Raw genomic sequence first — 21,341 nt, 5'->3', positions numbered from 1 at the left:
CTTTTGGCAATAGAGAGAGAGTCAGAAAAGTGCTTGACTTTTTTTTAAGCATTATATATTTTATGAGTTTAAATGATAGAAAAAATATGCCCAAGTGACGTCATGTCTGAAGGGTAAGAAAGAGGAAACGTAAAATGCCAAATCTTGGTAAAGTTCTATTAGCCCAGACTTTGGAACCATAAAAGACTAGTACAGTTATGCCAAATTAGGTGACATACCCAGTTGGCACTGCATTCCAGTTGGGTTGTACACTTACATTAGCTTTCAAGGTAGTTCTAATTTCTGTTCTTTATTTATAGGTAGATATTAGTTTGATATCTGAATAGTTAGACTGTTTGAAAATACTTTTTGTTAGAGAAAATATATATACCTTTTCTTTTTCCTGTTACCGTTAGGACCTAGAAATTACAAATCTCACAAGTGTTGGCATGGAAGCTCCGCAGGAGATTTTTGAAATACCTCATTCATTCATTCATTCATTCATTCATTCATTCATTCATTCATTCATTCATTCATTCATTTTTGGCCAGACAGTGAGAAACCCTGGTTAGGTCAGTTCAGGAAATGTTCATTCAGCCCAGCCGGGCATGGCTCAGCGGTTGAGCGTCCACCTAGCATCCAGGCGATCGGGGTTTGATTCCCTGGTCAGGGCACATGCCCGGGTTGCGGGCTTGATCAATGACTCTCTCATCATTGATGTTTCTATCTCTCTCTCTCCCTGTCCTTTCCACTCTCTGAAATCAATAAAGATATATTTAAAAAAAAGGAAACGTTCATTCAAGGTTCTGCAGTGGTATATTGTCTATGGCTAATACAGGCTCAGAGAGAGGCAGACACGTACATAACTCACATCCTGTAAAATGTCTAGTGTATACTCTCTCACTTGAGCATGTCTGTGCCTTTCTCCACCCCGTTCGTAGGCGCGAGCATGCCCATGCCTTTCCCCCTACATGTTTTCTTTGCCTTTCATTCTCCAAAGCTCCCAGGGCCCTTCTTTTGCCTCCGTAACTTGTTTCTTGAGCCCACACAGCCCAGCTAGCTCACTTCTTCCATGGCTCACTTCTACCTCTGTGACTTTCTAAATGAATTTTTGCCGGTAAAAAAAGAGGAAAATGTCTAAATGTCTAGATATAAGCATATATTAAGACAATAGATGGGTGATCAGATTTCAAGGCATCACTGGGTGAACAGTGACTTCCATGTGAAGGTTTACTGTTTGGTGCTTTGTGGATGTAGATCTCTGAACAAAACCCAGTATTTGATCACAGCTAGCTTTTGCTCAGTAGTAGTCTTTTTCTTGGACTCCCAGAATTATCATAGACACATTATTTATCATTTATTCTTAAATTTATCACCATTGGTTTCTTAATGTACTGCTTTTATTTTTTAATGTGGTAAGAACACTTAATATGTGATTGTACCCTTTTAACAATTTTTTTTAAGTGTACAGCACAGTATTGTTAACTACAGGCACAAGTTTTACAACAGATTTCTAGAACTTATTCACCTGGCATAATTGAAATTTTATATCTGTTGATTAGCAGCTCCCCACTTCCCCTCCTTTAGCCCTGCTGCCACCATTCTACTCTCTGCTTCTATGAGTGACTATTTTAGATACCTCATATAAAAAGAATCATGCGCCATTTGTACTTCTCTAATTGGGTTATTTCACTTAGCCTAATGCCCTCAAGGTTTATGCACGTTGCTGCATGTTGCAGGATTTCCTTCTTTCTTAAGGCTGAATAATATTCTGTTGTTTGCATTTGCCACATTTTCTTTATTCATTCCCATTGATGGACATTTAGGTAGGTTGTTTCTACATCTTGGCTGTCATGAATAGTGCTGCGATAAACATGGCAGTGCAGATATGTCTTTGAGATCCTGATTTTAATTCTTTTGGATAAATACTCAGAAGTCAGATTATAGCAATTCTATTTATAATTTTTTTTGAGGAACTTTCATATATTGCTTTCCATAGTGGATGTACCAGTTTACATTCTCACCAACAGTGCACAAGGGTTCCCATTTTTCCACAACCTTGCCAAAACTTACCTTTTTTATTTTATTTATTTTTTGCAAGTGTTTATCCTGACAGGTAAGAGGTAGTATCTCATGATTTTGATTTGAATTTTCTTCATCATTAGTGATGAGCATCTTTTTATATACCTTTTGTCTGTTTCTTTGTCTTTGGAAAAATTCTACTCATGTCCTTTGCCCATGTTTTAATGGGGCTGCTTGATTTCTTGCTGTTAAATTGTAGGAGTTCCTTATGTATTTTTGATGTCAACCCCTTTTCAGATATTTGGCCAATATTTTCTCTCATTCTGTAGCTTACCTTTTCACTCTAATTCTTTCCTTTACTGTGCAGAAGCCTTTTAGTTTTATGTAGTCCCACTTGTGTGTTACATTCCTAAACATGAGGAACTACTTAAGAATTTCTGTAGTTCCCTTACCATGAGGAGTGGTTTAGGGACATCAAAACAGGACTCTAACCAGATCTGGAAGGGGCATTATACAGAATTCAGCTCCTAACATATACCTGGCAAGAGAAATTCCTATGTATCTAATCTGTAGTCAGGCAAATCCAAGAGAGCTACTTCCCTGGATTTCCTTTGCTCGCCTTGCCATTCTTTTTGTCTTCAGGAGTCAAAAATTCTGGTTTTATCTGCCTTGTCATTTATTAGAATAAGTTGACTGGTTGGTGCTCACTAATCAATTATTCCGAAGGAGTTTCAGAACAGAACTGCCTTCTTTCCTTGCAGCACCTGCTGCCAGTGCTCTGCGGGCTGAGCTGCTCTCTACCTGCTTCTCAGCAGGTTCATTGCTACACGCGAACTAGGTGGTTCAGTTGGCAGTTGATGTTTTGTGTATGTTACTTAAAAGGTATTTGTAAAAATTGCTGTGTTGTTTTTTGGGTTTTTTTTATGCCCTTTACTCATACTAGCATTGACTTACACTTTCTTCATTTATTTCATGTATATATAACTACTGGTGCATAAAATTAATACAAGTTGTTAGTCATGTCTCTTTGGTTTTGATCGTAGGTCAGTTTTATAATCTTTTTCCATATTCATGGAACTTTCTGAATTCCAATTGGCAGCCCTGCCCAGACAGTGTCTCATCTTTGAATGCCAGGGTAGCATTTGGTTTTAGTTCAGTGCTTGACAAGATAATAGGCAATTCTCAAAGTTGATGGAGAAGAGGGCCTGAGAAATTTGGTGATGTCAGTTTCCCTATAAGGTTTCTGTGAAAATGGCCTCTTAAAAACTGGGATTTCCTTAAACTCGAGACCTCAGAAAAAATACAGCCCTGAATATCTCTTCCTCATTATTTTTCCTACATATGGCAGGAAAAATAATGGACCCAGCAGCCCAGGGCTGCTTTCTGCCTCTGGGAAACCTCTCATTTATGTCCAGGCATTCAGAGCCCCAAAGCTCTGCTTGCCCACCTGGGGGAAGAGGGGGTCTCAGGATGGCTTTTAGATAGTCTGTTCCAGTGGTCCAGGCGTTGGGTCACAACCACTCCATAAATATTTTATTCCCCTGTTTTTTCCTTTGAAATCCAAGGGAGTTCTTTTCGATCCCCACATCTCAGGGAACCTGTCCCAACACACCAGAGACCCCCAGTTGTTTCAGGACCTCATCAGACCTGTTCCCATCGACTTGAAGGAATTATTACACTTCAGAATGAATATGTTGGGCAGAAAATTATCTCTAAATGTCTGTTACGGAATGTCAGTGAAATGGCTGAGTAGGGACCTCCGTAAATGCTCTCATCCATGAAAGCAATGAGAAAACTGTCAAAATATGCCAGAACTAACTTTTTCAGTACTCCAGAAATTAAAAGTTTTCTGCAATCTGGGGAACATCCATTCAGGAAAAACAAGTGAATCTAAGTAAGAACAGCTAGCCAACGTTGTGGTGTTTTAACTCGCACTCTTCCCCTCCCTCTTCAGTTGCACAGCAGCCTTGAGAGCCAGTAGCTCCATAATCACAGTGCAGACCGTTGGCCTGACAGCCAGTGGAGAGGACTGAATGGAGTTGCAGCTCTTTCCAGGCCCCTTCCTCCTTGTTCTAGGTTAAGCTGTGATGTACCAGGAGGCTTGAGGACTAGTGAAGAAGCCAATTTCAAGTCTCAGTTAAAGGAACATGCCCCATCAGCTGTTGACAGAGTCTGGGAACACTCAGGATGTACTACATGGCCCAGGACTAAAGCTCATCTGCTCAGTTATCCATAGAGGACCACGCAGACACCAGTGCTGCCTGGCGTTGGGCCTTTTTAATATGCCCCTGTGAATTGGAGGGACAGTCTCCACCCAGTGTGGCTCTGTTCAAATGGCCTCTCTCTGTAGTTTTAGTAGCCTCAGTAAGGAAATATTATAGTAGCTGGTTTCCCTCTATGTAATTGGGTACTGGACCACGTGCCAAGGGTATTGGTTTACAGCACAGGCACCCATACCTCCTACTGAGCTATCAGCTTAATTCCTGTAGAGCTCAGGTCTTTGTGGGAAGTGTGTTCAGATCGGTGAAGTAGGAGGATCAGTGCTTGTGAAAGGTGAAGCTAGCTTAGCCTGAGGGTTGTGCCATAGGACCGGATGCTGGCCGCCTTCCATACCCTTGCAAAGACTGTATATTGAATTATATTTACTTGTGTTAACATGATTATGCAACAGCCCCTTGTCCATACAGTACTTGGCTGTTATGACTAGTGTCATTTGAGCTGTTTGAATTTTCAATTGGTGACTGATTATTGCTCTGATTTCCCAGCCCTACATAAGGGAATCGCTGTGACTCATACACCTGGTAGAGTTTGGGGGCACTAATCAGTTATCCTCATCCTTTCCCCTAGAAACTGTTAAGCGCTGTGTTCTGGCTTCTCGACATCCAGGTGGACATACGCAGCACTGGGAATCGGATTGTCAAAGCTTAGTTTTTCTGATGGTGATACTTGATTTTTTGGTACGTGTGTTGTGGAATGGGGCCTCATCATAGAAACCCTAACCTGTGCTTTGTGAGGGTAGGTCAGGAGCAGCTCTGCACCTCGGAGGCCTTCTTGGAAACATTCCACGGGGAGGTTGAAGTGGGAAAAGCACTGTGGTCACATTCGCCACCCAGTCCTCTGTCTTTAGGGGGATCTAAACCTAGACCATCTACAAGAGTTTGTTTTTTATGCAATGTTCTTTTTCTTTATTTGGAAAATATTACACATGCATCTATTATAGGACATTTTAAATATAGACAGAAATAATGATGGAAGTATCTTGTCATTTCACCGTTCGAAGAACCATAGGCAGGTATGCTTTAAGTCTGCGTTGGTAATGCTTCATGTTCACCTTGTTCATTGTTATGTCACCTTTATAATACCCCACAATTTGTCCATTCCTTTTAGGTTTATTTCTTAAATTAGGGCCCCATTTAAAAACAACTTTCATATGCTTAAAGACAGTTACCGAGAGCAAATCTGTCTTAACTCGGTGAAGTCTGGCTTGATTCAGAAAAGGTTGACTCTGTGGGGTTTTTAAGTAGGATGCTTTGCAAAACACGTTTCCCTTTGAGGAGGTGTGAGTGCCTTCACTCCACCATATTGTGCTGTGCAGGTGTGCATATTGTTATTGAGTTTATTTTACACATTTATGATGTGTATGCAACATACAGGGTAGGCTGGGGCTGGAGGGTGGACAGGGCACGTCGTAATACAAGGGCTACTGTTAATCGTCATCGGTTGCTTCTAAACTAGATGGTAAGGCCTTGAGGGCCAAAACCACATTGGTCCTTCATTTTCCCTTAGCACTTAGAGTCTAGCACAAAGACTAGATGCTTCATAAAATCAACTCTGGGGCTTCAGTAAGAGATTTGGTTTGATTTCTATGCTGGTAGAGAGCACCAGAGGCCAGTTCTTTTAGATTGCTCGCCTTGTCCAGATGTCCTAGTCGTGATGAAGCGGCTGCGCCAATTGTTAGTCCTAATGCGGTTGGTATTTTGGAGTCAACTTGGGGGACTCTGTTAAAACCAGCTCCACAGGAATAGGTTTTTTGGATCGTATCACTGTTGTGCTTTGTAGCTGAACTTAAAACCTGTCCCAAAAGTAAAAAGGTGTAACAGCTTACTCACATGATAAAGCAAATAAACCAAATATCTTAGTATATAGATTGTCAGATTCAACAAAATGCTGAAGAGTAGATTAATGTACCTGCTAACCTATGGCACAGTCCCTAAAATCTAGCCTTGGAGGTTTATGGTGACCCTAAAGTAAGTCCTTTGCAAATATTGTATTTGCAGAGGTAAAGAGTTGTGACTGTAACCAGATACATTTACTTAATGGGAGAAAATTCTTTTAGAATGTGTACTTCAAATTACAGTATAGAGCAAAATTTCCTATTAAGTTAAAAAATGTTTTTCACTTTCCTGGGAAGTGATATAGGATAAAGATATGAAAAGAAAACTTTGCTTACCAAGTGGAGTGGTCACTGTGTTGAAGAAGATGCTCAGATTCTTCTAGTCTCAGCAAACTAAGCCTGTCTCCTGCATGGTGACGTGATCGGGGGGGGGGGGGGGGGGATGGCACCTATGGAGGACTGAAGCAGAAAATGCTGTCGGGATGACAGATGCGAACGTTTGACAAGGAACTTGGCAGCACATATGGCTGTAGGCGGTAGCTTTTCCACGTGATAACCAGACAGATTGTCAATGAGTCAGGTTGAGAAGCTACCCGTAGAAAGTGGCTGCCCTGAATTGCAGTGAGGAGATGTAGGGTCTGGTCTGGTCTCACCTCGTCTCTTCTCTTTTTCCTATTTGCTATAAGGAGCTAACTTCTTTGGGTTTCAGTTTTCTCATCTGTATCAGGAAAGGTTGATGTAAGTGATATCACAGATCTCCTTCAGCTGTCATTGCTATGACTTTTGTTCTTACTGGTAGTGATGGTGGTTTTGTATTTATTGCAATGCTATGATTTTAAACACAAGTTCAAATGTTGCCTTTAATACCCACTCTATTTTTATATAATCCAAAAGTTAGAGAAAAATAATTTTAGATTAAATGCCGTGCACTTAGTAAAAAGCTTAGCTCTATTATTTTTAACCAAAGACTATCATTAATAAAGAAAATACATTGTTTTTATTTATCGACATCTTATATGTTGTATATTTTCTAAACTCCTTAAATATTGATAAATATACATGTGCTGTTTATATTAAACATATTTTAAATGTTGACCCAGAGTATATATTTGTGATTAACCACCTACTATAACAGAGAGAAGCCTTTTGTGTTAATATTTAGTAAATAGAATACTATCCTAATTAATCCATTTTTGCTGGTTTCTGCAAATAATGACAAAGACATTTTGGCTTTTAGAGTCTTATTACAATATAGCTGAAGAACTAGATTAATAAATAAAAATAAGGAACCTGCTATCTTACATTACATCCCTTTGGAAACACCATAAATGTGTAAATTTGATCTACTTGCTGGAATCATTGAAATTTACTTTGAAGTGATGCAGAAATGTGTGACTGTGTAGAATTACCTGTCCCACCTTCCTTAAAGAGTGGTTTGCTTTGGTCAGTGTATCTTCTGCAGTCATTGCTGCACATAAACAACATTTGGCAAAGGACGGTTGATTCCCTTGACATCACCTTTTCTTTTTAAACTTACTCTTCGATACTTTTACACTAGTAGCAATTGCTTTTAATTAATCATGACAACTATCCCTCTAACCTATTATATACCTAACAAGTGATTTCACTGAAGAACACAAAGCTGAGGTTAAAATAAGAATAGTAGAGGAAGGGGAAGAATTTCAGATGTAGACTAAGAAGATCACACATTCTTGGGTCAGACTGGTTTGTGGTCATTGTTTGAAGGTGCACCGATCTCAGTGAGACCTCCACCAAGTGTGTTAGCGGTTGTGCTTCGGCTGGGGTTATGGCAAAGTGACACATTTTAAAGTCACATTTTAGATGTTGAAGTTGGGCTTACAAACATCAAAATCTGAATTTGTTTCCTTAACTTGGTTTTGCATTAAAAAATGAATTGGGCCAACTTTGGTTGCTGAAATTTTATTTCCCAGTGTGAACAGTGTGGAAGCTCTTGAATAAAGCATTCTTCTTAAAACTGGCGTGATGAGCAAACTGTTTTACACATTCAGCTATATTGAGGCAAGGGACTTATTGAAGTGTTTATCAAAAATTCATTTGGCTCATTAGTAGGCTCATGTGAAAGAATCATCTTTCTTCCATTTGAGAGTTTTTCAATAGAAAATAAAATTTAAACAGGCTGCTCAGCTGAACAGTTTCAGGCAAAACTGTGAGTTCAGTCTTCAGCTCTGAGCCTGCACCTGTGGGACTTTTGAAAACAGTATTAATCATAACTTCCTCAAAGTTTTAAATTAGTTCAATTCAAGAAGGAAGGGCTATGGCTTATTTTGTGGCACACTTCTGTCATTGACTCTGTCAATAGGAAAGTAGTTGACAACTTTTGCAATTGGCTTTATTGCAGGCGTGGAGGTGCAGGGAAAACCACCCAGGGGCAGTCATTTACAGCTCACGGTGAAGCCTTCAGCCTTGTCATGTTTTCTACTTGCACCTGTTACTTTACATTTCACTTCTTTACTACTTGCCGGCTCTTATAAATCCAGACAGAACTACTAAGGCTTAGCAATGTAGGGTCTCTGGAATGGATCCTAACATTAAAACATCTTAACCCTGCGAAATATCAGCATATTACCCTCCAAGTTTCAGTTGTCACACCAGGCTGTAGGTGAGGGATCAGGCTGTGGAGCCATTTGTTTACTCTTAAGGCTACTTGTACCATTAAGGTCAAATATCACAGGCTGATATCAAAGTTGCTAATGTATGACCTTGTCTAGGCTTAAACTGTGAATCCTGGACTCCTGAAGAGCACTCATGGGAAGGTGCAGTTAAAACAGTGTCAATGATTGGAGGTCTATATATGAGCTAATTATATCCCTTCACTTGCTGGCAAATGTAGTCTGCATGCATGTTGCCTCAGATCACCTTTGCAGATCCTGCTTGGCTTACTGATCAGGAGTTGGGGACTGTTGTTGAATCTCATGTACAGTCTGATTTGTTATATGGTTGAGTGGAGTTGAGTTTTATTGTCCATAGGTATCTGGTCTGACAAATGATGACCAGTACACAGAATTATGCGGGCCACACGGTCTATAGAAATAGCTTTGTGGTGATGGGTTTATTGTTGGTGGTTTTGACCTGCAGTCCTCAATTACGTGCAGGCAGAGGTAGAGAACAACATCCATTTCTTAAGTGCATGTGCCCATGTTAAGAGTGTAACCTATCGTTTTATAGAAGTTTCCCTTTTTATTTGCAGATATAATACTTTGCCAAGCAGAAGAACCTTGAAAAATTCAAGATTAGTGAGTAAGAAAGATGACGTGCATGTCTGTATCATGTGTTTACGTGCCATCATGAATTATCAGGTATGTTTGTGTTTCTGATCCTTGAAAAAAATCTGAATTTGTCAGACTCCTTTCCTGTTCTTTTTGGGTTCCTTGTATTTCTATTTGAAGTAAATATCGGGATTGAATGAGATTCTATTGAAAAAGAAAGATCTGGTTTGTTCTGTAATGCTCAAGATTTAATTCATTGCCCTCATATTTTAATTAGCACTTATAATGTATTTAAAGGGAAGCTGTTCACCTCCTACAGTGATAAACTTGTCTAGATTATTTGCTAAATGTTTATGACTATTTAAGACAGTACGCCTTTAGTTGTGGGCAGTAATGGGACAACTTTAGAACATTAGGATTGAATAGACTCACACACTGGGTTGGTCATTGGTTCTCAAAGAGTTCAGTGGTGAACAGGCAAGAAGTTATGACTATGGTCTACTGGACCCAATGGGTCCTGATATTTATAAGTACCTTGGAGGATTCTTGTTAAAAGTGCAGATTCCTTCTTCAGGTGATTGTGATGTAGGTTATCTCCACTCTGAGAAACACTGGGAGAGAGAGCGCAGTGTGTGGGTTGGATTATAACAACAGAGTAGAAGTTAGAGCCTAGAATATCTAGGGTGAATGGACATGGTCAAGGGTATAATTAGACAAGCAAACCAGGGTGAGAATTAGAAAAACAATTCATATATAAAAACAGGATTTGATTTCCATTGATAAGGATGCTACAGGTGGGTCCAGGAAGAAATGGGAAATAAATGCCACATAGAGCAGGGGTGGGGGACCTTTTTTCTGCCAAGGGCCATTGGGATATTTGTAACATCATTTGTGGGGCATACAAAATGATCAACTTAAAAATTAGCTCTGTAAAAAGCTCCTAGATTTATTGAATTTCAAGTCTCATCGCAGTCGCCTTAGCAGGGCCAGGCCAAATGATTTCAAAGGCCATGTGCAGCCCATGGGCTGGACATTCCCCACCCCTCCTGTAAAGGATAGCAGAGACATGAGGCAGTAGTTGGACACTAGTTGTAGGGTCAAGAGAGATTTGGTGGTGATGGTTATTTAGGGTGAGATCATTTGCATCGTGTTTTTATGTTAATGGCTGTGAATCAGAGAGGGAAAAATAATGATGGGGGATGGGACAACTGCTGTAGTAGGTACTCTTGAGCAGGTGAGAGGGAATGGGGTCCAGGGCTCAAGTGGAGGGATTCCCCTTAGCTTGGAGCCTGGGAGAGTTCGTCTTTAGGAAGAGGTGAGGTGGTCATCGCAGGTCTGCGGGGGAGGATTCATGTGATGGTGAAAGCTTTTGGAAGATTTTTTCTGCTTACATTTTCTCGTGTCATCGGAAATAAGGTCATGAGCTAGGAGTTGAGTTTAGAGGAACAGGAATAATTCCTCAACTCAGCAGAATCAAGAATGATTCTGGAGCCCATTATTTCACTTGCTTCCTTTTGTAGAAGGAGGAGGTAACATGCCTCAGAGCAGCACACGTTTTCTTGGGCTTTTGGTCCTGTTCGCTGTGGCGCAGAGAAGGGACTGGATGCAGTGGTTATTAACCCTGGCTAACCACTCTGAAAGTTTGTAAGAATGCTCAGATGACAGGGTCCTGTGCATAAAAGTCAATGTTTTGTTTTGTTTACTCTTTCAGGTGATTTTAATAAGCAGCCAGGATTGAGAATCACTGGTTTGGAGCTTTTTCACCATTTTAATAAAGAAAAACATGTAGTTCACTCATAAACAATGAAATAGGGCCCCTTGATAGTAGCATCATTCCTGAAATTTTTCTGGGAAATATGTGCAGATACTGATGTACTAGAGACATAAATGCATTTATGATGGTAGAATTTACATTCGGTAGAAACTTCAGGGTTTTGTTTAAACTTATTAACATTGACAATCCCTAGGCTGACTCCTAATGCTTTGTCTCCCCCCACCCCCTTTAATTTCAGTATGGTTTCAACATGGTCATGTCCCATCCACATGCTGTCAATGAGATTGCACTAAGCTTGAACAACAAGAATCCAAGGTAAGCTTGATTTGTAATGTACAAATCTAAATCTAACTAGGGAAAGCAGAGAGCTAGTTAACACTTAACTGAGTTAGAGTTTGGAAACTTGCAAGTGCGACTCTGAAATAAGATTGCCAGTGGACACCTTGGCTATGCAGACCAGCTAAGCTACATTCTTACATGTGGTGACAACTCTAGCCCTTCTCTCTTCTTTTTAAGCTTCGATGCCTTTTGAGGCCTAGTTCTCAGCATCCTTGCAAATTTAGTAAAATTTAGTGGAGAGCATGAGGTTGTCAGTACTGATACAGACTTAGCTACACCAGCTATTGCCGAAGGCTAACTGGAACCACAATCTCTTGTCCATGCTTCACTTGCAATATTTAGATATGTAGCTTTTATTACCAAACAACAACAAAGAAACACAAACAAAACAACAACTGTGCCTGCAGTTTTCACTTTCTACTCACTTTCTATAAAGGGCAGTGCCATGTATTGTTCCCATCACATTACTTCTAGAAGCCTGCCCTCATCAGTTTATTTTAGTTATTCTAATGTGCTTGACACTCTGTTGAGGCATTCTGCATTCGAAATGTTACTCCCTTTTAGAATACATATCTGAAAACTGTTACTTCAGATAAAGAAATCTGCTTATGAATTAGATCCTTTCTGATTTGGATTGGGATGCAAACCATGTTTATATTATTATTTCAAACTTCCCTGGATTAAAGCTTTTGCATCTTGTGTTGCTTCCTTGGATTGCTAGGATCCCAAGTGGCCCTGCGTCTGTGTTCCTGCCTTCCCCCCACAGGGAGGTCACTGTTCATTTTCCTTAAGATAATTGACACTGTGGGTTATCAGAAAGGTCTTTGTTTAGAGGTCCGTAATAGCTTTTACTCCAGAAAATGATGAAACACTGAAGTCATCTCATGATGAAAAAACAATGCTGTCCTTGATATTGTGTTAAAAAACTTGGAATGTATCTCTAGGTTGTCCTTCTAAAAATATTTCAGACAGTTTTATTTTCTTTCCTTGAGTCACAGAAAATATTCTCGTATTAGTAGAGCTGAAATCGAGCTCCTTTCAGATCTCCTGCAGAAGAAGAAGAAACGATGGAAACTTGCATTGTCATAGGGGATTTTTATGGCACCGTGTGCAAATTAACAGATATGAAACGTAGGACATTAATTTCAATTGATTTTCAACTTTGTTGGTAAATGTTATATCTCTGACTCTAAAACCAGAGACAATATGTAACTAGTGGCTTGTTTTCCTGAATATTCCCAAGTTCCCTATTGTCTTTAGCTCGCTAATAAAACTGTTTCAGCCACACTGTACTGAGTCATCTGATGACGGGACTAAAAGACTAATCTTTCCAGAATTTTCATTAGTGAGTAATTTGTAACTTAGAGAGTGGTAAAGATGCCTTCCAGATTTGCTACCTGAGATAAATTACATACTATAGAGATAAGTAAAACTTTAAAAAATATGTACTTTAGTATAACTATACCTTAGTAAAAGTTTAAAAAACATATATGGACTAATATTTAATTATATTGATCTTGGAAGAAAGGAACAGCTGATCATATTGTCTCTTTCACTGATTTGTGATTTTCTTTTTTCTTCTTGTTTTGACAGAACAAAAGCCCTTGTGTTGGAACTGTTGGCAGCCGTTTGTCTTGTCAGAGGCGGGCATGAAATCATTTTATCAGCATTTGACAACTTTAAGGAGGTAGGATACTTTTCAGCTTTAAAAGGAATCCTCATACAAACATCTTCTATTTGGACATCTTTGAATAGAATGATTTAATCTTTTTATTTATTCTAGGGCCGAGGGGGTATAATAGTTACTTTTCTAAGACGTCAGTGAGGGAGTAGTAATGAACTTAGTCTAAATTGCTTAAGTGGAATGGTGTCTCATTTCCAAGAAAAGTTAAAAACTATTTGCAGTGCTCATTTTCCTTTGGAGAGCATGGACTAGCCAATTTGAAAACAGGTTTTGTTAAATGTATGTGGTTTTCATTATGGTTGATACTTGAGCATCCACCATATAAATTTCATGAACTCTTTCATCATAGTTATTATCCTCAAATCATATGTATGACCATTACTTTGCTGGGTGGTAAGAAAAACTTATCAAATATATGTGGCCCAGGAGAGTGCCTGTTAGCTCCCTTAGTATGTGCCCAACATCTGAGGCTGCTTTGAGGTGAGACATTGCAAAAGTAATTGAAGTCACTTGGAGCCCCAGGTTACCATGGGAGCCTCAGCCAAGTTGTGCCTTTTCTGGCAATCCCATTGATTCCAGATGCTTCTGGATTATAACCCAAGCTAGATTAAAATCCAGATCTCAGAGCAACTTTCAAACTCCCATCTTTCCTGGGGCCTCTGGAGTAGAGCCCAGTCGGTATTCATTGAAGACCTACCATTGGCCAGGGGCTGTGCCTGGCACACCCAGGAAATCATTGGATTCTATAAGAACATCTGTGAGGCTAATATTAATATCTCCCTGTTATAGAAGAATAAGATTCCACATACACTGTTTTCCCTTGGTCACATAGCCAGGTAAGGGACAGAGGCAGGACCAGGATTTCGTGTTCCTTATTCTGAACTTCGTTTCAAGTGACGTTTGGATCCAGTTCTGTGTGAATCTCCTGAGGGAAACACTGAGCTAGACAGGACCTTGGAGCCATTCCTCCCACCCTGCCTCCTTTGGACATATCACATAGCAAATCTTTTCATGCTAGAAGCACTTACTATACAGTTATCAGTGACCTTTGTTATGAGCCACAGAACAAGCACCTGATTATACTACAGGTCAAATTATGTCCTAAAATTGTAATTGTACAGAATCAATATTAATTAAAGTCAGCAATTCCTGAGACGGATGTTAATTTTGGTTTTTCTTAGGTAAGCTAGAGTGTCTTTCTTATGCATAGAAGGCCCGCGAACACTGGCAGAGTTGAGTTTTAGCTATCTGGTGTCAGAATCGTATATGGCTTAGGCATGTAGGGTGTTGTTAACATGTACTTTGTTGAAAAAAAGTAATCGGACTCTACATCTAATAACTGGCTAGTCGTGATGAGAACTGATGAATTTTGACTTTGAATATTTAGAGCTGTAACTAAAACCTGCCTCATTTCTGTAATTACTTGTGAGTAATGGGGGGTGTTTAAGTTCTGACTCTCGTTGGGCAGGCATTTTCATTGGCAAGCAACTGTGCCATGCGGGAGAAGGGACAGGGACAGAGCTGGCTGTGCGTGTGCTGGTGCCTGCAGTAACCTCAGCCACGGTGCGCGTGCGGCCGAATAAGCAAAGGGGCGATTCCCATAGCCGCGGGGGTGAGGAGGGGCCCGAGCACGTCTCTGAGAAACCTTATTCTACGGATAGGTCACAAAAGCATCAATTTATTTACCTGTTTAGTCTTAGGGTGAAAGCAGTGTTTTTGTACTGATCTTGTTTGTTTGTTTTTTTAAATGTAATGCCACTCAGCCCCCCATCTTTTACATCCCTGCCTTTTTCCTATCTTTATGTGAGTGGATCTTTTTTTCTCCCCCGTGAACATCACAGTGAAGGGTGTTTTCTGTAATCTTAGCCAAAATGTCATTGGAATCTTCTGGGTTTAGGGTGGTTTGGGAGCCAGCTGTTTCTGATTAGGAGGAGTTGTTCTATGATCTCAGGCGCCGGTGCAAATTGGGTTTTGGTCAGTGAGTAATACCTATTGAGCTGTCCCCTGGCTGCGAGAGCACCATACCAGGTACCAGGAGACCAGGGAGGAGGCCCAGAGGAGTCTTGCCCTCAAGAAGGTTGCTTTTAAAGCTTTTTATTCCATTTAGTAAACTGGGATTCCATTCATCTCCTTCAGAAGGATGGAGGCGCGATCCCTGCTTTTGCAGTGGGGAATGGGGTATAGTGGTGGTGGACTTCAGTGCCAGGCATCAGTATTTATTTTTGCATAAAGTAATATGCATTAGAGTAGCCAGACCCTTTGTGCTTGGATCGTTGATAGAGTACAGTCGAGCTCACTGCTGCAGCGTGGCACTGGATGCTAAAAGGAAATTTAAAGACCGCATATCATATGTATATGGCAGGATTTTCCCCCTCTATTTCCTGAGCAAATGAATCCATTCTGTCCTATTTGATCACCACTCCTTAATTTGAATGTAAACAGAAGGAAGGTATCTTTTACCTCTTGATAGGTTTTTATGTATGATTCTATCACTTTCTCATATTTCAGTTAATATTCAGAATCCCAATGAGTTTGGTTTTCTTTCTTTCTTCAAAGAATCTTGCTGAGTGTCTTATAATATCTGAAGTACATGTTTTAGGAGAATAGGAAGCACTTGTAACTTAATGATACCTGATGGTGGTAAGAATATTGACCCAAGGCCTGAGTTTTGGTGGGTGTGGGGGTTGGGGCCTCAGTGTGTATGGTGATAAATGAGTTGTAGTTACATAAATTCCGATGGCAGACTTGTACCGGGCATGGTCTGTGACATACCTGACCAGGTGAGTGTGGTAATGAGCAGATGAAAATTAACCTGTCGTCAGCCATTATTGTCCTGGAATTCTATTTCTTTAAAAAAATTTTTTTCAAATAAAGGGAATTAATGCATCCGGATGGTTTTGGTGTTGAAACATCGCCTTATGAAAATTTATGGTCCTGAATTGAGGACCAGGATGAGAACAAGGAGTGATGTTTGTTTTTATTGACTGGTTTAGCCACATGGAAGACATATCACCAGGCTCCTTAAATGTGGCCTTCCTTAGTTGCATGGCAATGTATATTTTTGAGCATTTAGTCTACCAGACAGGGGCAAAAAAGACATTTGGAAGGAAAGGCCATTCCTTTGGTGTTTGCAGTAGTTCAGGGTCTTGTCTGCAAGAAGAAACTGACTCTACCATAAAGAGGAAGGGGCTGATTGGAGGGTGTGGAGAAACAGGCCTGGCAAACCGGCAGGTGTGCCTCAGACGTGGCTAGGCCCTCATGCTGGGCCCTTAATGCCTGGCCACCAGGAAACTGTTTGGGGTTCTAGCCATGCTTTTTCTTCTCTCTCAAATGATATGGACCATGACTAGCTATCCACTGGGTCATAAAACTGTACTTACTGGGTTAAGGACATCAACTTGCCCCACTGGAGAGTTATAAACACTATATTTAATCCAATTTTCTTAGGAACCTCCTATCTTGACCTTGCTCTCCTCAACTTTTTTTGGTCTTCTTACTTAGTTCCATTATATTCTTTGATATAGCTGAGAAATTGCCTTTGAGAGTCTCCAAAACTCTGGCAAAAAAAAAATTCTCCCATTTGAAATCAGAGGGAAAAAGTCCTGAGGCCCTGTAGAACAGAATAGCCTCCTATGACAGTCATAAAACCGTCTGAGGGCTCTGAGCTACCAGCTCCCCCAGGCTGCTGGGACGTGCACCTGGAATTCATCAGGATTCCAGATCGATTATAACTGTGTTCTCATCTGCTTCCAACATGACAGCATCTGGCTCTCACAAATCAGTCTGAGGCCGGAGTTTGGTTATTAAAGGCCCCACTCCTTCCCACTCTGACCTTCCAGTATAGATAGATGGGGCCTTGTGAAGTGAGTCACTCAAGGCCACCAGCTCTCTTGTGCACGGCACTCTTGGCAGCATCCATTATTATTTTCGCCTCTTGCTAGAAGGCTTCCTCAGAAAGCTGATGTGGTTTAGCTACTGGGCATCTGAAAGCATTTGTGCTACACGTTATTAAGTTGATTTAAGAAAGCCTGTCAAGTTTTATTTACAGTGGACCAAATTGGGCAGGAAGGAGAGCAGACATTTTGGTGTCCTTCCAGCATCCCTCTGAGTTTAATCCCATCTAATCTAACCTCTTGAACATTCGTGGCTGTAGCATTATAAATCCAGCACAAGACCATCGGATAATCCCTTCAGTGGTAAAATTTTCAACGTGGAGGGAAGGGCACATTTTTCCTCCCAGTCTCTCATTGAACTATGAGCATTGTGTTCTTTCAAATCTCAAACTATGGAGCCACAGTTCTAGAGCATGTGTGTATTTCGCCATGTCAGGCCAGCATTAGATTATACTAACTCACTGAGACCCTTCGCTAGCCAGTCCGTCTTCCTAGGATCAGGAAGCAAAGTCACAGTAATGATTTTTTGGACCATTTATTAACTGTTGCTGTTATTGCTTGTGTATAATAAATTACGTCAAACTTGGTTTTATTAGGCTTATAGGTTCTGTGGATCAGGAAGTCAGGTTTGGCGTGGCAGGGTTGATTGTCCCTGCTCTGTCGCCTTCAGGGCCTCATCAGGGAAGATCTGATTGACTAGAGGCAGGAATTCATTTGAAGGCTTCACTCATCTGTCTAGTTTCTGGGCTGTGATGACTCAAAGGCTGAGCTCAGTGGAGCCTGTCAACCACAGTGCCTCCAGGCAGAACTCCACGTGGCTGGAGCTTCTCGTAGCATCACAGCTGGCTTCCCAGAAGGAGTGAACAGGGAAGAGCTTTGGGAGAGCAGACATTTAAAGGGACAGAAGTTGCAACATGTCTTTTTAGCTCATCTCAGAAGACATCAGTGTCACTTCTGTATCTGTTGGTTACAAGTGAATCATGAAGGTCAACCCAGATGCAAAGGGGAAGATAATGACCTCACTTCTTGATGGTGGAGTGTAAGGGTCACAGTGCAGAAGAACATGGAGTTGGAGAGACTGCTGTGGTGATTTTTGGAAAATACAATTCATGGTCAATAATTTTTTAAAAAATTTTATTTATTGATTTGAGAGAGGGAAGACACATTTATTGGTTGATTCTTATATATGCCCTGACTGGGGATCGAACCCGCAACCTTGGCATATCGGAATGGCGCTCTAACCAACTGAGCTACTTGGCCAGGGCACCTCAATAACTTTTTGAGAAACACCAGTATATCCCTCGTTGTTCCTCTTCTACTTTCTCTTTTTCACTCAACCCAGTACTTGGCTTTATGAACTTTTTCATTGGAGGTAGAAAGAATGGTTACTACTTTCTTTAAGCCAGTGTACTATGGGCAGATCATTTTGAGAGCTTGTTTAGAGGAGAAAGGAGCTGTTTACATAGGATTTCTGAGCCCCTGGTAATGAACTAGTTATTTCTTTAGCATCTTTGTCTTTATTGTCTAGTAAGGAAGTGGGGGCTGCTGATCATTAAGGGATGAGTCATGCTAACTGGAAGAAATTTTATGAGTATTGCATGCCCCTCTGTGTCTGAAACATTGATACACACTGGAAAAAAGAAAATGGGTAAGACATAGGCCCTACCTTTAAGAAAGAGCATTCCAGTCTGGTTAAGGAGACATAAATATTTCACAGGTTATACTACTAGGCTCTATAAAGGTAAATGTCAGTGCTTTGCAAGGAGGAGCAGCAGCTAAGAGGAAGTAGAGGAATGAGGGCAGGTGAGGTAGGAGCTCTCAGGGTAGGCTTTCTGTAGGAACGTGTTCTTGAGCTGAGTTTAGGATGGAGAAAAGCGAACCAGGTATGTTAGTTTCTTGTTGCTGCTATAACAACTTGCCACAAACTTAGTGGCTTAAAACAACACAAATTTATTATCTTACAGATCTGTTGGTCAGACATATAAAATGAGTCAACAGGGTGGCATTCTCCTGGGGAGTCCCCTCGCTTGCCTTTCAGTTTCTAGAAGGTGCTAGCATTCTTTGGCTTGTAGCCTTTTCTGGCCACCTTCCTTTAATGGCCGTTGAAATCTCAATTTGGACCCACTCAGATAATCCAAGATAACCTCCACATTTCAAGATCCTTAATTTAATAATCTCCGAGAAGTCACTTTTATATATAAGGTAAATATCCCCACGTTCCAGGGACTGGGACATGCACATCTTTGTGGAGGCCCCTGTTCAGCCTTCCACACCAGGGAGACACGTCATTTTATACAAGGAAGGTGGCAGCTTAATAAAGCTTCAGGGACTTTAGTTTACCTTGAATCTCCAGTCTTCAAGTGAGCAGGGTGTGGGAAGAGAAAAGGTGGGATAGGAATTTAGGGGCAGATCAGGAAAAAGCCTCATTGCTTATTCCAGTCTTCACAGAGCCCTGTAGCCTAAAGGGAGCAAGGAGAAGTGGTAGAAAGTATGTTCCCCGATCTTCTCCAAGCATCGGCTGTTTAGATGGCCTCTCTTGGTTGGTAAAGAAATGGTGGTTATATTTTTTGCTCCAAAAGTCAGTTGGTTCCCTGGCCAGTGTGTCTCAGTGGTTAGAGTGTCCTCCCTGAGCACCGCAGGGTTGTGGGTTCGATTCCCAGTCAAGGGCACTTACCTGGGTTGCAGGTTGGATCCCTGGCTCCTGTCAGGGTGCATGGGAGAGGCAGCCAATCATTGTGTCCCTCACGGTAATGTTTCCTCCACCCCCCCCACCCCCGTCTACTCTCTCAAAAAATCAATAGAAAAATATCCTTGGGTGAGAATGACAAGAAAGCAACAAAGGAAACATAGCAAAAGAAAAGTCAGTTGGCAGTGAGCTCGGCATGAGGTCACTTGGACAGAGCAGGGTGTGGTCAGGGTCTGAGCTTGGTTTCGGAAATTTTGCCATTCATATTTCTCATTCCTTGGGCCTCTGCTTTCACTGACGGCCATCTGCTCCCTCAGCTGCTGTATTCATTCACTTCTAACATCTTCAGGCCTTTCCTTTGATGTGGGCCAGGAGCAGCTTAAAAATAGGGAAAGAAAGGGGAAGTGCAAGAGGAGAGTGGGAGCCGGGACAGATGAGATTATTGTGGTGGCTGGCGAACATTCGCAGAGATGCTTCACTTTTCAACCTGACTTTAATCAGACCGACCCTCCCTCCCCCCTATGAGCCTGAGTGCAGTTTTTTACAGCAGGGAGCCTTGCTTTCTGTGTATTCATAGCAGACACTTAAAAAAACAACAACCCAGGGTGTTGCTTGCTTGTTATTTTTGCTCATGTAAAAATGCCATTTCTGAAACCCGTGCCCTTTGCCAACTGTAAGACAGTTGGCATATGCGCCCTCGTTTCGTATTTGGGCCGATAATGGAAGACCAGGAAGCAGTGAGCTGTGTGCTGCTCGAAGACCGCAGGGCATCTGAAGCGCGCTGGCCGGGCGCCGGGCTTGGGGCCTTCCCTGGGCCCGCGGGGCCCTGGCTGTAAGGGGTTGTGAGGTTGTGAGGTTGTGGGGTACGGAAGGGTGGTAGGAAGCGCTTGCTGTGAGTTGATGAGGAAGCTAGAGTCTGAGCTCTTACAGCTGCGGTAATATCATCACCAAGTCCAAAAACACGTTAGAATAATGCGAGTTTTCAGTTCCCATTCTGGAGTTTATGTCTCCAGCGTCATATTAAAGGTCTTTTTAGGGTCCCCTGGGTTTCTTTCTCCTATACGAAAGCGCTGCCTCCCTGTTCCTTTTCTCCCTCACTCCACCTTGACTGAACAGTAAGGACCTTTTTAAAAAGTCAGTATCTTGGGACTTAAGTATACTTTAGTATTTTCTTTTTTTAATTCTCACCTGAGGATACTTTTTATTGATTTTAGAGAGAGGAGGGGGAGAGGGAGAGAGAAAGAGAAACATTAGTCGGTCCCATATTCGCCCCAACTGGGAATTGAACCTGCAACCGGGGTATGTGCCTTGACCAGGAATCGAACCTGTGGCCCTTTGGTGTCCAGGACGATGCTCCAACCAGCCGGGGCTACTTTAGTATTCTTTAGCTGTTCTTTTATTTATTTATTTACTTTAAATATATCTTTATTGATTTCAGAAAGAGGAAGGGAGAGGGAGAGGGACAGAGAGAGAGATAGAAACATCAATGATGAGAGAGTCATTGACCGGCTCCCTCCTGCACGCCCCCGACTGGGGATCGAGCCCGCAACCCGGGCATGTGCCCCCACCGGGAATCGAACAGTAGTCTCCTGGATCCTGATC

The 21,341-nt window shown here is 41.4% G+C and overlaps 1 protein-coding gene across 5 annotated transcripts in view; it reads left to right on the top strand.

Annotated features, from left to right (window-relative positions):
• The window catches only part of FMNL2 (formin like 2), a 274,074-nt gene that overhangs the window by 202,112 nt on the left and 50,621 nt on the right, over positions 1-21,341 (top strand). For all 5 annotated transcript variants that reach the window (XM_081142879.1, XM_081142875.1, XM_081142878.1 and 2 more), the window contains 3 exons: positions 9,345-9,453; positions 11,376-11,452; positions 13,070-13,163. In XM_081142879.1, coding sequence (XP_080999005.1) covers positions 9,345-9,453; positions 11,376-11,452; positions 13,070-13,163 — 280 coding nt within the window. The remainder of the gene's footprint in view (positions 1-9,344; positions 9,454-11,375; positions 11,453-13,069; positions 13,164-21,341) is intronic.

This window comes from Miniopterus schreibersii (assembly GCF_964146895.1).
Source record: "Miniopterus schreibersii genome assembly, chromosome: 7".
NCBI lineage: Eukaryota > Metazoa > Chordata > Mammalia > Chiroptera > Miniopteridae > Miniopterus > Miniopterus schreibersii.
Note: the sequence above shows the minus strand (reverse complement) of the source record. Positions and strands in the feature narration are given on the sequence as shown.